Consider the following 12,088-nt stretch of genomic DNA (forward strand, 5'->3'; position numbering starts at 1 on the left):
CACTTCCATGACCATTTAGTTTGCAGTTTCCATTATTTTCGTTAGAAGTAGCATCCTCTAGGACCACTATGCTTAAGCTTGTTGCAAGCAAGAGAGCCAATTGTAATTACTTGTCTCATTCTTCCATTTTTCAAACTACAACTAGTTATTAATACCATTTTATAGTTAACCTTTCTAAATATATATTTCAAATGTAAAGAGATATTTAAGTTTCTCGCCAGATGATTTACATTGATTTAACATGTTGCCAAAGCACTTTGACTTCACTCCATTTGTCATCACGACTAATTTCTCTATTAGAGACCATACATTAATTATATTATCATATATAGAAATTTAACCACATTTTTCTACTATAGGTTTCAATTTAGGGTGAAGATAGATAGCGCTGCATGCAAATGACATTTTCCTTTTAAACTCTTGTCTAGGGATTAAAAAAACTAGTTGAGATTGAACCGAATTGTAATTGAATATAAACTGAATTAGTTTTTTTAAAATTAATTTAATAAAAAATGAGTGCACTAATTAATAAAATCAATTTAGTTAATTAAATTATTTCTACAAAATTAGTTCAGTTAATTGAACTGATTTTTTTATTTAAAATTTTTTATTTGAAAAATAGTTTAAAAACTAATTTAAAAACCAATTCAAAGTCGATTTGGCGCTTAGAATTAATTTAAAACTGATTAAAAATTAGTTCAGTTCAAAATCAATTTTTTAAAAATTAGTTCAATTTTAAAACAGTTTCTAAATTGGTTTGATTATTTATATATAAAAACAAACCGGTTAAAATAATTTAAAACCAATTCGATTCAATTTTTTTATCGAACTAATTTTTGCAAACTGCTATTATTTTCCTTTTGTAAAGAATAATTAACTAAATCAAAGTGATTTGTATAGTATTGATGTAGAAATCAATGTAATTCTACAATAGACAATTTTTTATTGTTCTTAGATCTTTTTACTTTCAACGACATTATTATAAAAAACGATTAACCATTGTCTTTGAATAATTATTTCGACTGATGTAAAAAACTTGTTTTCTAATAATGGAAGTTTCTTATATTAGGACTTAGGTATATGTATTCTACTATGAATTTTCACCACATTCCACATTTTTTTACTATAGGTTTCAATTTAGGGTGAAGATAGACAATAGGCCTAGATGTTTCCATCTTTAAAAACTTTAGCGGTTTGGGGGGGTGGGGGGGCTTCAATTAAGTTAAGGGAAAGGAGGTGGAATGTGGAGTGGAAGTCTTCGGGAACCTGGACACACAAATTAACAAGTTGGTTGATGAAATCAATCTAGTTGACAATGTGGCATGTGAGAGGAGTCTGTAGGAGGAAGAGGCAATTGCCAAGAAAAAAGAGGATGTGGCTGAATTTATATCATAACCTATCAAACGACTCACAGCCACAATTTTGTTTCAAAAAAAATGAAAAATTAACTTGGGTTCTTTTTTTTTTTTTTATGAAGATAAAGAAGAAGAAAAAACTCGACTTTTCTTTTTAAATAAACAAAACAAATGTCGGAGGTAGGACTTCCATAATTCCACTGGGACTATAAAAGTTAAAATTAAATGGTGGATGAAATACCGAGGCAAGTTTTTTTTTCCGTACTGGACTTCATAAAAAATAAAATAAAATAATTTAATCACTAATTAATGTTTAGGATTGAGAAATTTTTTATGAAAAAATAATTTACCTATAATATTCACGATTCATAACCACCATATATGGTATTATGTTAAAAAAAACTAGTTTAATTCATATACGTAAAGGACAACTTCATTAAAGTTGCTCCCCTAAAAATGAATTTTGAACTTATACTGTATAAAAAAACTTCAAGGGGAATCACAATGGAGAATGTGAAAAAACCTTTGAAGAAAATATATTGCAATGTACCTTAAGTTAATTGATTTTATTTTTTTCATGACATATCCAAATGTTTCCTTAATTTATTTTTTGGTTTAAATTGGTGTTTTAACGTTTAAAAGTTATAAAACAATCTTATTTAATTTATGACAAGTTAATCTTTAAAAAAATTGATTATTTTTAATTTTTGAATGTAATTTTGAACATTTTTATATTGATTCAAGATGCGAGATTTGTCTCATTAGATTCATTTATATGAAAATTATAAAAATTAACTAGTGTTTGAACAAAAAAGATATATAAACAAGATAAAAATACATGAAAAATGAATCTTGAATCGAAAACTTAAAAATGTAATGTCAAATTCTTTGTTTATTATTTATGAGACTTATTTTTCATACAATTTTATGATATACATAGTTTTTTTTTTGGTTTTAGCATTAATTAATTCTTATAATTTTCATATAGATGAATCTAATGAAACAAGTTTTATATCTTGAAACCATAAGAAAAAGATTTAAAATTGTGTTAAAAAATAATAATAAAATGACCAATTTTTTTAACCACTAACTTGTCATGAATTAAATATGTAAGATAATCATTTTAGAACTTTTAATGGTTAGGGGATCAATATAAAATAAAAAATAAGATAAGGAACTATTTTTATATTTTAGCTTTATTTTTTTTATAAAAGAATAAAGCATCACCACATTAGTCTATCGGAAAGTTAGAAAAATTAAAATAAGCTTTTCTATTATCACTTTGATTTCTAAACTTAACTCTTTAATTATGGTCACTTTATTTCTTAAAATTATGTCAATATATATAATCACTTAAGTCATATGACTTTTTGAATTTTAGGTCAAAGTGAGTGATAAATTATATTTTTAGGATTTTTTTAAAGTTATTATTTTTATGGACTAAAATTACAGTGTCTCTGCTGATATTACTTTTGAGATCAATTTGAGTATTCGTCCAATTTTTTTTATTTGTTTTGATTGAACACACCAAATCATCTATCCATCGGTGGTAATTTATTACAACTTTTACATGTAATTGAAATAATTATATGATTTTCATTTTCTCTAAAAAATTGAAATAATTATTTTTAGTCTACATAAATTAGTGAATTTTGATTATGGTAAATAAAAATTCCTTAATTTTTATCTATTCAAAATCTAAATTCACTAATTTTGATTCCAACATTCATTTTAAGGTATATATATGTGTGAGATTACATATGTCATATACATACATGGTATCCTGGACATTAATGAGTGCAACTTGGGATAGTCACAACAAAATAAATGTTGAATTCAGAATAAACATAGCAATAAAACCCGTACCGGTAGGCACCTGTCTGAATCCGTCCTGACTTTGACGGATAATACCTGAGTTGACCAGGTATGAGTTCGGGTTTAGATTTTTTTCGATAACCAAAAGTCGGGTATGAATACGAATATGAGATTACTACATCCGCCTCGACCTTAAACCCGGACCTGCCCCGCCACTTAATTTTTAGATTTTTTGCATAATTTAATCAAAAGGCCTAGAATTTTTATTACTAGTTAATTTTATTTTAGAATTTTTACATAATTTAACATTTTTTCTTAACGATTTTTTAAAACACATGCGTTATAATAAATTTATTGATATATAAGTAGTTAAAAATAAATGTTTAACAATCAATTTATTTTTTAATATTTTCTTTACAAAGAAATTATTTTTTTAATTTGAATTGGGTACGGGATGGGTCGGAGATACCCGATATCCAACGGGTACGGGATAAAATAATAAATTTTAATCCGTTGGATATCGGGTACGGATACAAGGACATGTTGGGGAGTTGGGGATTGGGGAGATAATACCCATCCCCGTCCCGCCCCATTACCATGTCTAATTGGGAGTGTGCAAATGCATCATCTGATTTTGAAAAAATTATAAGTATATATATATATAAAGAAGACCATACCAACTTACATGCAGAACATAATTTCCTCAAAGAATAGTTAGAAATACTTTAAGAAAATATTGTCCATTTTGATTTAATGAATTTGGCAATTAATTGGTGGATGAGTGGATAGTGAGTCTAATGGATATTTGGCAAGTGGTTTAATGGAAATTCAATAGCAATCACAATGAGTCAGCAATTTCAAAACATGAGATTACTAGAGGACAATTATATGTTAAGTTAATTATTTGATTAGATACATTAAAAATTTATGATTTTTTAACCTTTATGTTTTTATCTTTATAAGTGTGATAATTATTATTACTAATTTTTTTATTTGAAGTAATTTCCCCCATTAATTATCTTAAATTCACTACTAGACATGCAGTCACCTAAAATTACATTAAACATGTAAATAATTAATCAAGTAATTAGATATAAATAATTAATATATTAAAGTTAAGATTAAATTATTTAGATAATACTTAAGTTAGATTCTTAATAGAAATAATTCTTAATCAAACTTAGATATTTCTTAATTAAATTTCAGATTAGTAAGAGTTTTTTTCTCGTAATAAACTGAAGGATTAAGATAAAAAACATATAAACAATTATATTGTAAATATCAACAATTTTATTATGATGGTGATTTATGATACGACAGAGTAAAACTATTTTATGATAACTTTTTTATAACTACATTGTTGTAATCCCCTTTAATAAACGTATAGTTTTTAAAGCATTTTTTTACGTTTTTTGTTAAAACTAAAATTTAACTTTTGTAACCAACCTTTTAAAGACTTTGTATTAAAGGTTCGTATATATAGATTATTAAAATAAAAATTTAATTAATCTTTATCAAGAAAATAAATCGGCCGAAAATACTTTTAAAAATGCATTTAATTTAGTCCTTTAAATTATTTTATACTTATGCTATATAAAAATGATTTTATATATGAGAGCATACTACAGTAGGTGTCTACTTACATAGCAAGTTGATACACGTATAGTCACGTACAATAATTGCTATGTGCTTCAATTTCATAGCCTAAAGCTTTTTACCATTAAAAATGGAGAAGGGTATTGAACTGAAGACGATCAAGAACAAGTCGGTTCTTAACTCTCGAAAAGACTGAATTAATTAATACATTACGGCGCAAATTAAGAGAAAGGTCCCAACTTCTCCCTCCCCTCTCCTATATATAGAGTATACATTCCCATAAGCTTCTCATCTTCTCACTTCCAAATATATTTCATTTGAGTATATCTGTTATAGTTTATTTACTACTGAAAGATGGATTCGAAGAGGAAGATAGCATTACTTATCTTCGGTCTGCTGGCCATGCTCCTTTTCATCTCCTCAGAGGTGGCAGCCAGAGAACTGAAAGAGGGTGAGCTGTATATTATTTTGCCTTATATTCTCTTCAGTATCTTAAACTAAAAGAATGTTAATAATTAAACTATAATAAATTATCTAAAGATATTACTAATATATTTTTGTTATGAATGTTTAATGATTTCTTTATTCACTTTTCTTCTAAACTATCCTTTTGCAATTTTTATTTTATTTTGGTCTTTATTATTTTGTTTTAATTTTGTAATTTTTTTTACTTTATAATTGTGGATAATTTGCTTTTGATTTTTCTCCAAAGAGACTAGCTAATTCAAAATACAGTAAATATTACCAACCAATTAAAAATACAATAAATATTATAAAAACTAAAATAATATATATTAAGGATTAAAACCAAATAAAAAATAACCAAAATGAAAAAAAAAAATAGGATGACCATTTAAAAAAAATGACAGGAATGAAAAACAAAAAGAAGTGTAGTTACATATACTAATTAACAAAATATTATTTAAGCCTTTTGTATTGATTAATTTTTATTTGATATCCTTAAAACCTTCATTAACCGAACCTTTGAATTTAAAAGATGTTTGCAATATAAGGGGTTATATTCTTTAGATCATAATAATTGTTACATTGGTGGTGGCTTCCCCAGTCACTGGTGCTGGCTTGTCTGGTGGCCGTGGCGTAAACTTTGGTGGCTTTGGTGGCATTGGTGGTGGCCCTGGCTTCCGCTTTGGCTTCAATAATGGCTTCCCCTTCTTCTTCCCTGGATTCCCCAGCTTCCGTGGATTCCCCGGCTTCCCTGGATTCTCCGGCGGCCCTGGATTCCCCGGCACTGGATTCCCCGGCACTGGATTCCCCGGCATCTTCCCTGGCTTTGGTGGTGGCGTCGGCGGCGGCTTCTCAAACACTGGCTTTGGTGGTGTTGGTGGCGTTGGTGGCATCCCAGGAGGATTTCCGTAAAGGCTGTTGAGATGGGGATGATGTAGTGAGTGAAGTTGCTTGATTAAGGTGCTGATGCCCTAGCTATCAGAGGATACATAGTTGAGACGACAGTGTAATTCTACGTACTTAAAATAACATATTTCATGAATAAAATCTCTTGCGTGTTATGAGAGGCACATGTGGATAGACGGCAAGTCCTGTCTTTTCTTCCCACCTTTCTTACCACCTGAGATACTACTAGAATTAGTTAGTGTTGAATATATATTACGTCGTTGCTCATTTGTGCCTGTGTCATTAAGTTTATGAGTAAACTCAATTATCTATTGTACAAATAATTTGTCATATAATAAATCTTGACTTTTACTTCTACTGTTATTATATATCATCACCGTTTATACGTATCATCCTCTCTGTTGTTAAGTTAATAAGTTTGTCCTTCTCTATGATTATCGTGTTATTATAAATAATCTTTGCAACCATAATCTTTTTATTCAGAAAGCTAGAAATTAAATTAGTAAGCCGAAGCTTGATTGAACAGGGCCAATTAGTGCTGCATTTAATTTCCGGGAAATACGGTTTGGTACGAAGAAGCTATTATATTATTCATGCGCGTGTATATGAATCAAACGACGTGTAGCAATTATATTATTCAACAGTTTATTAGATATTTTGATTAGAGAAAAGTAAGAGTACTGCGCTATTTCTCACGATAACAAACTGCAAGAAACCTACTCGAATACACAGGGGACATTTTTTTTTTTTTTTTATATTTCATATATGAAACTGTATGTGAACCAATTACCATGATTTCCGTCATTCACTTCACTTTATCTTCGCCTTTTTTATGTTTCAAATAACCAATAAAAAAACTGTCCACATGCGTATTTGTGTAGGTTTCTTGCAGTTTGTTATCTAAGAAATAGTGCAGTACTCTTACTTTTCTCTAATAAAAAATATCTAATAAACTTTGAATAATATAATAGCTCCACGCGGTTTGATTCATATACATGCATATGATTTTTTTGGGAGACAATTTATTTTGATAATCATTATGCTCTGAAAAAATTAATTTCGAACTGTCAATTGATAAGCACTGTTCAGCTTTAAAATAATAATACTTTCTCAGTTCTTGTAACTATTAGGTGATTAATAGTGATAGTTAAGAAATTATTAGACATAATACTCAAAAATCATTAAATTAATTGATGTAATTTATTAGAGACAGATATGAAATAAAAATTTTAAAATCTCATAAAACTGTAAATATTAGTCCGTATGAAAAAAAATTGAATGCTAAATCAATTTTTTGGAATAAAGGAAATAAATTCACTAGACGTCCCTTTTTCTTTTAATAAATATACAATCATTTTTTATCTCTGACTCTTTTCTAAATTATTAAATTGTTAGTAATCTTTTTTTTTTTAAATCTTATCTAAATATTATACTTTATCAAATTTAAGTTATTGTTCAATCAGTTTTATTTTTTATTTTTCTTGGGCTTTGTAAAACTCTCATTGTAAGCGTCGCTTATGATCATTAATTTACTTATAATTGAAGACAAAAAATTAAAAAAAAATCCCTGTTTTTCTCACACTTTTTGTATCTACAATTACTATAGAGCATTTTTTCTCAGTTATGAATTAATATAATCAGACAAAAAAAGCTTTGCAACTACAGCATGCAAAACATAAAAGATGAATTTTTTATTGACAGTTTGTTAGGAAACATTTGAAAAAAAATTGCTGAAAATTTATTATCGTTTCAATTAGATAATTTTGTTACATACATAAAAGAGTTTTTGTGTTTTATAAATTATCAATGTAATTAGTATTTTAAAACATCAATTTATAAATATTTTATATAAAATTATTAATGCAATTATATTTTTATGATTGATCCACGTGTCATTTGAGTCTACACCCGCACTTACAGGCTCTAAAGGTGCGATCAGAAGTGTTGATGGCATATGGCCACTGTAGCTGCCACAACTCTATTCAATGACCCTATCTTTTAGAGTTTCAAAATCCTTAACCCTTACCGTACGCTATCTCTTGGCCTTGCCTTTTCCTTTTCCTTTTCCTTTAGCACTTATACGATGCTGCATTCGATGGTACTGTTTCGTGCCACTGTTGTTGAACTTGAGTTGTTGGTCTGGGTTCTTAACACGTTTGAGTGTTTGACAGCAACCCATGGTGGTCGTCCAGTTCGTTAGATGAGATGAGGGATAAACTAGATTCAGCAAGAAAAATAAACTATTTCACAATGAGAAAAACACGAACGTTACTTCTCTATTTAATTTGCAATATTATGTGTTTCTGATACAAAATGATGAAATATTACTTCTTGTGTCAAAGGATTCTTGTTTTTCCTTTTCCTACTTTGCTTCATCCGAGTGGTGTGATCTAAAGGAGATATATGCAAAAAAATACTTCGATACTTAAGTAAGGATTTGACCTAAAGCAGCAAATATGAATAATAAATATGCATTCAATGAACAATAATTTTTACATGGGATTTCTATACTTTTTATACCAATTAACCTTGTTAGGCCTTGGACCTTGAACTTATATGTATTGATTACCATCTACGTAATCCATCCTCTGAGAAGGATTAGGTGGCCTAATCTCACAATTATTAGTGATTACGATTATTGCCTTGTGTGGGTCTGAATGGATACTCAATCGACTACTTTGGCATAATACATATTTGGTATGCTGCTTCAGTTCCTAATGGGGTCAGACAGGTATTCAATTTTTGGATCACTGGTTCCTAGTGATGGTTGTGCTTCTTTAAGAGGTCTTGGCATAACTGTCAAATCGTGGTCTGACATCACATCTCTTCAACTATCCATGTTGGTAACCAAAATGCGTTTTCACTCCAACCATTGATCTTTGTTAATCTTATGGTGGAGATTGGCCCTATTGAAGGTCCATCTCTTATAAAAGGAACCTGGTTCCAATATTCGGTCAGTTCTTTTATTTGCATGTACTTGGTTGTTCTTCGTTGTAACTCATCCATATCAGAGGCGGGCGTCTCCATTCACAAAGGGTCTCGACCTAAGTGTCCTTATCAACTGGTTCATGGTGACTACTAGGTCTAGGTTTCAGATAATCAAAGCTATCTTTCTGAAACGTTCCATGAAAGTCCAAAGCGATTATTTCTTCTTCTGTCATATGTTGACCTAAGCTACCAATGTTAGGTGATGAGGCTAGCTAGTTGCGAATTGTATTCTAAACAGAGCTGCCAACGTATCAAACGAGTCTATGGTATAAAAGGATAGTTCGGTGCACTACTGCAGGGGTTGACCCTTCAAGGATATGGGAAAAAACCCAACATAAAACAAAATTGTCGGTAATGTACAAACTGACTTGAGTGATGTAAACGTCAAGGTGCTCATTCGGGTTGCTTGTACCATCATACTTTTTGATAGTCATAATTTTCCAGTTGGAAGGAAAGGTAGCCTTCATAATGTAAGGGGCGACGAAAGAATTCTTGAACTATCGTAAATGCTTCCCTGACGTGTTTACGGGTTGGGGGATGTCCTACCGAACACCAACAATGGTGGTCCTTGACATCTCAATGGTCATTGGCTTTACCTTTGCTCCAACGAGTGTTTCATTTCTAGGTCACCAAAATCGATTACCCTCTTGTAGCTGTGCATTCTCCTGCCAAAGGGCCATGAATTCTTTGGCATGGTGTTGATTCCTATCTGATACATGTGCTTGCAACCTCCTCACCATTAAGGATAAGTTGGTCTGATCCTCTACGTGTGCATCTTCATGTTGTTGATTCTGAAGTTGTTTTGTTGTTGTTGTGTTACATTGTCTCAAGGTTGACACCGAAATATTCTTGTTACAATATGATCGAATACTACTCCTTGTGTCGAAGGATCTTTGTTCCTCTTCCTTCTTCACTTCGTTCGAGTGGTGTGATCCGAAGAAGGGAATACTTATAAAAGATACTCTAACGCTTAAGTGGTTTTGGCCTAAAGTAGTGAATGTGAATAATACATGTGTATTTAATGAACAATAATGTTTATTGGAGGTCCTATCCTTTTAATTCCAACCTCGTTGGCCCTTGGGCTTGTGTGCATTCATTACCATCTGGGTAATCTATTCTCTAAGCAGGGGTATGTGGTTCAATTTTGTGATTACTAGTAAATGTGATTATTTCCTTGTGTAGGTTCGTATGGATACTCAATTACATTGATCTAATACATATATGGTATGTTGTTTCAGTCCTCTCTAGTGGGGCCGAACAAGTATTTGATGTCGATCTAGTATGTTATGTAAATCTAATCAATTATGAAAGCTTTAAAAAATTCATAGAGATCCAAGATCAATTTAAACGTCTAGGACAAAATATCGATTCAACGTATCCAATAAGAGATTAACGTTAAACAAATTAGTCACGAATTAGCACAAAAGTAAAGAGGAAAAAAAAAAAGAATTGTTAATTGACTCAAGGCTCAACAGTGCTGTTCCCAAGAGCTGGAGTGTGTTGAAGAGGCTTAGCTCGTGGGAAAGTAATGCCTATATAAGAGAGATTAACATTTCTCTTAATATGTTCTTATCATTTATACTTTCACAATATAATGAAATGTTATTGTCACTTTTTAAAAAGATAAATTATTCAATTTATCTCCCTGAGAAATATTTGATTAAAGGGATTGTTAAATTCCAAATATCATTTGTAAGTGTGTAACTTAAATTATTCTTATTATTATACCTTCATTAATTATACACTACTAATTGAAAATACTTTAATAAGCTGAATTAAAAGCTTGATTGTGTATCATTAATAAGAACACTGATAAATATCTTGTTTCAGAAATATTATATTTTAATAAGAAAATATTTAGAATGTCAAAATTGGTTTTTGAGACTTTTTTGAATATTTTTTTAGAATTCTTACGAAAATGACAAAAGTACTCCTAGTTAAGCAGATGGAAGCTCAATACTAGTTTATTGGGAATTTCTAGAATTCATTGTTCTAATAATTTATAAAGTAAAAATTTAATTTAATTACGTAATTATTTTTAGTAATTATAGTAAGTAACAAAAAGTACTTTTTCTATGCTTTTTCTTTAATAAATTTAGTTACTCCAATTAACTAAAATGGTAACTTAGTTGACTTCTCATTACATAGGTCTTGATTTTGTTAAGGATAATCATGAACAATTACAACTAAATTAAATCTATACTATAATTTTTCTAGACCACAAATTACTTGGCCACTTGTCATGAAGTTGGCAATTCTTATTAAAACTTATCAAGCAAGCCAAGTCCACTCTTTCTTTTCTTTCTCTTCACCGTAGACACACCCAATACACACTCGGTGAATTTCTTTCAATTTCTCTCATCTTCTACCAAAGATTCAAGGGTTTAGAGCTAGATTTTTCTTCACCCACCATTAAAGCACTCTTGAAGCTTAGGACTTAGAGCATGGCGGAAAGAATGTAATAACATGTAAACTGTTAAAGAGTTTATTGTGAGGACTAATAAAGGAGGGATATGAGAATAATAAGATAAAATCTGAAGAGGTGTCAATAGAATTTATTCAAAAAGTTATTACTAAATCAAATATCTTTTACAGTACGTACTATCACCTCACACGATTCTCCTCTTTTAAAAAAATGCAACTATATATATATATATATATATATATATATATATATATATATATATATATATATATATATATATATATATATATATATATATATATATATATAAAGAGAGAGAGGATACTAACAACACTCCTTCCTTTTTTTTGTGTGAATAACAACACTCCTTCCAATACACAATCTAATACTAAAAAAAAAAAAAAATATAAGAGACACACTAAAAATTATTTCTTTCAATTACAAACACAGAGAGAGAGTGTAATAAATATATGTGTGCGTCTCTCTCTCTGAGAGACTGTAGATATACACTCACTATTATATATAGAGAGCGCGTGTG

The 12,088-nt window shown here is 29.6% G+C and overlaps 1 protein-coding gene across 1 annotated transcript; it reads left to right on the plus strand.

Annotated features, from left to right (window-relative positions):
• The first annotated feature begins 5,053 nt into the window (after positions 1 to 5,053).
• On the plus strand, positions 5,054 to 6,494 carry LOC102662555 (keratin, type II cytoskeletal 2 epidermal). Its single transcript, XM_006596548.4, has 2 exons — positions 5,054 to 5,217; positions 5,833 to 6,494. Exons 1-2 carry the CDS (start codon positions 5,121 to 5,123, stop codon positions 6,141 to 6,143), a joined length of 408 nt encoding a protein of 135 aa, XP_006596611.3. The 5' UTR covers positions 5,054 to 5,120; the 3' UTR covers positions 6,144 to 6,494.
• The last annotated feature ends 5,594 nt before the right edge of the window (positions 6,495 to 12,088 follow it).

The sequence above is a fragment of the Glycine max genome, chromosome 14 (assembly GCF_000004515.6).
Source record: "Glycine max cultivar Williams 82 chromosome 14, Glycine_max_v4.0, whole genome shotgun sequence".
Lineage (NCBI taxonomy): Eukaryota > Viridiplantae > Streptophyta > Magnoliopsida > Fabales > Fabaceae > Glycine > Glycine max.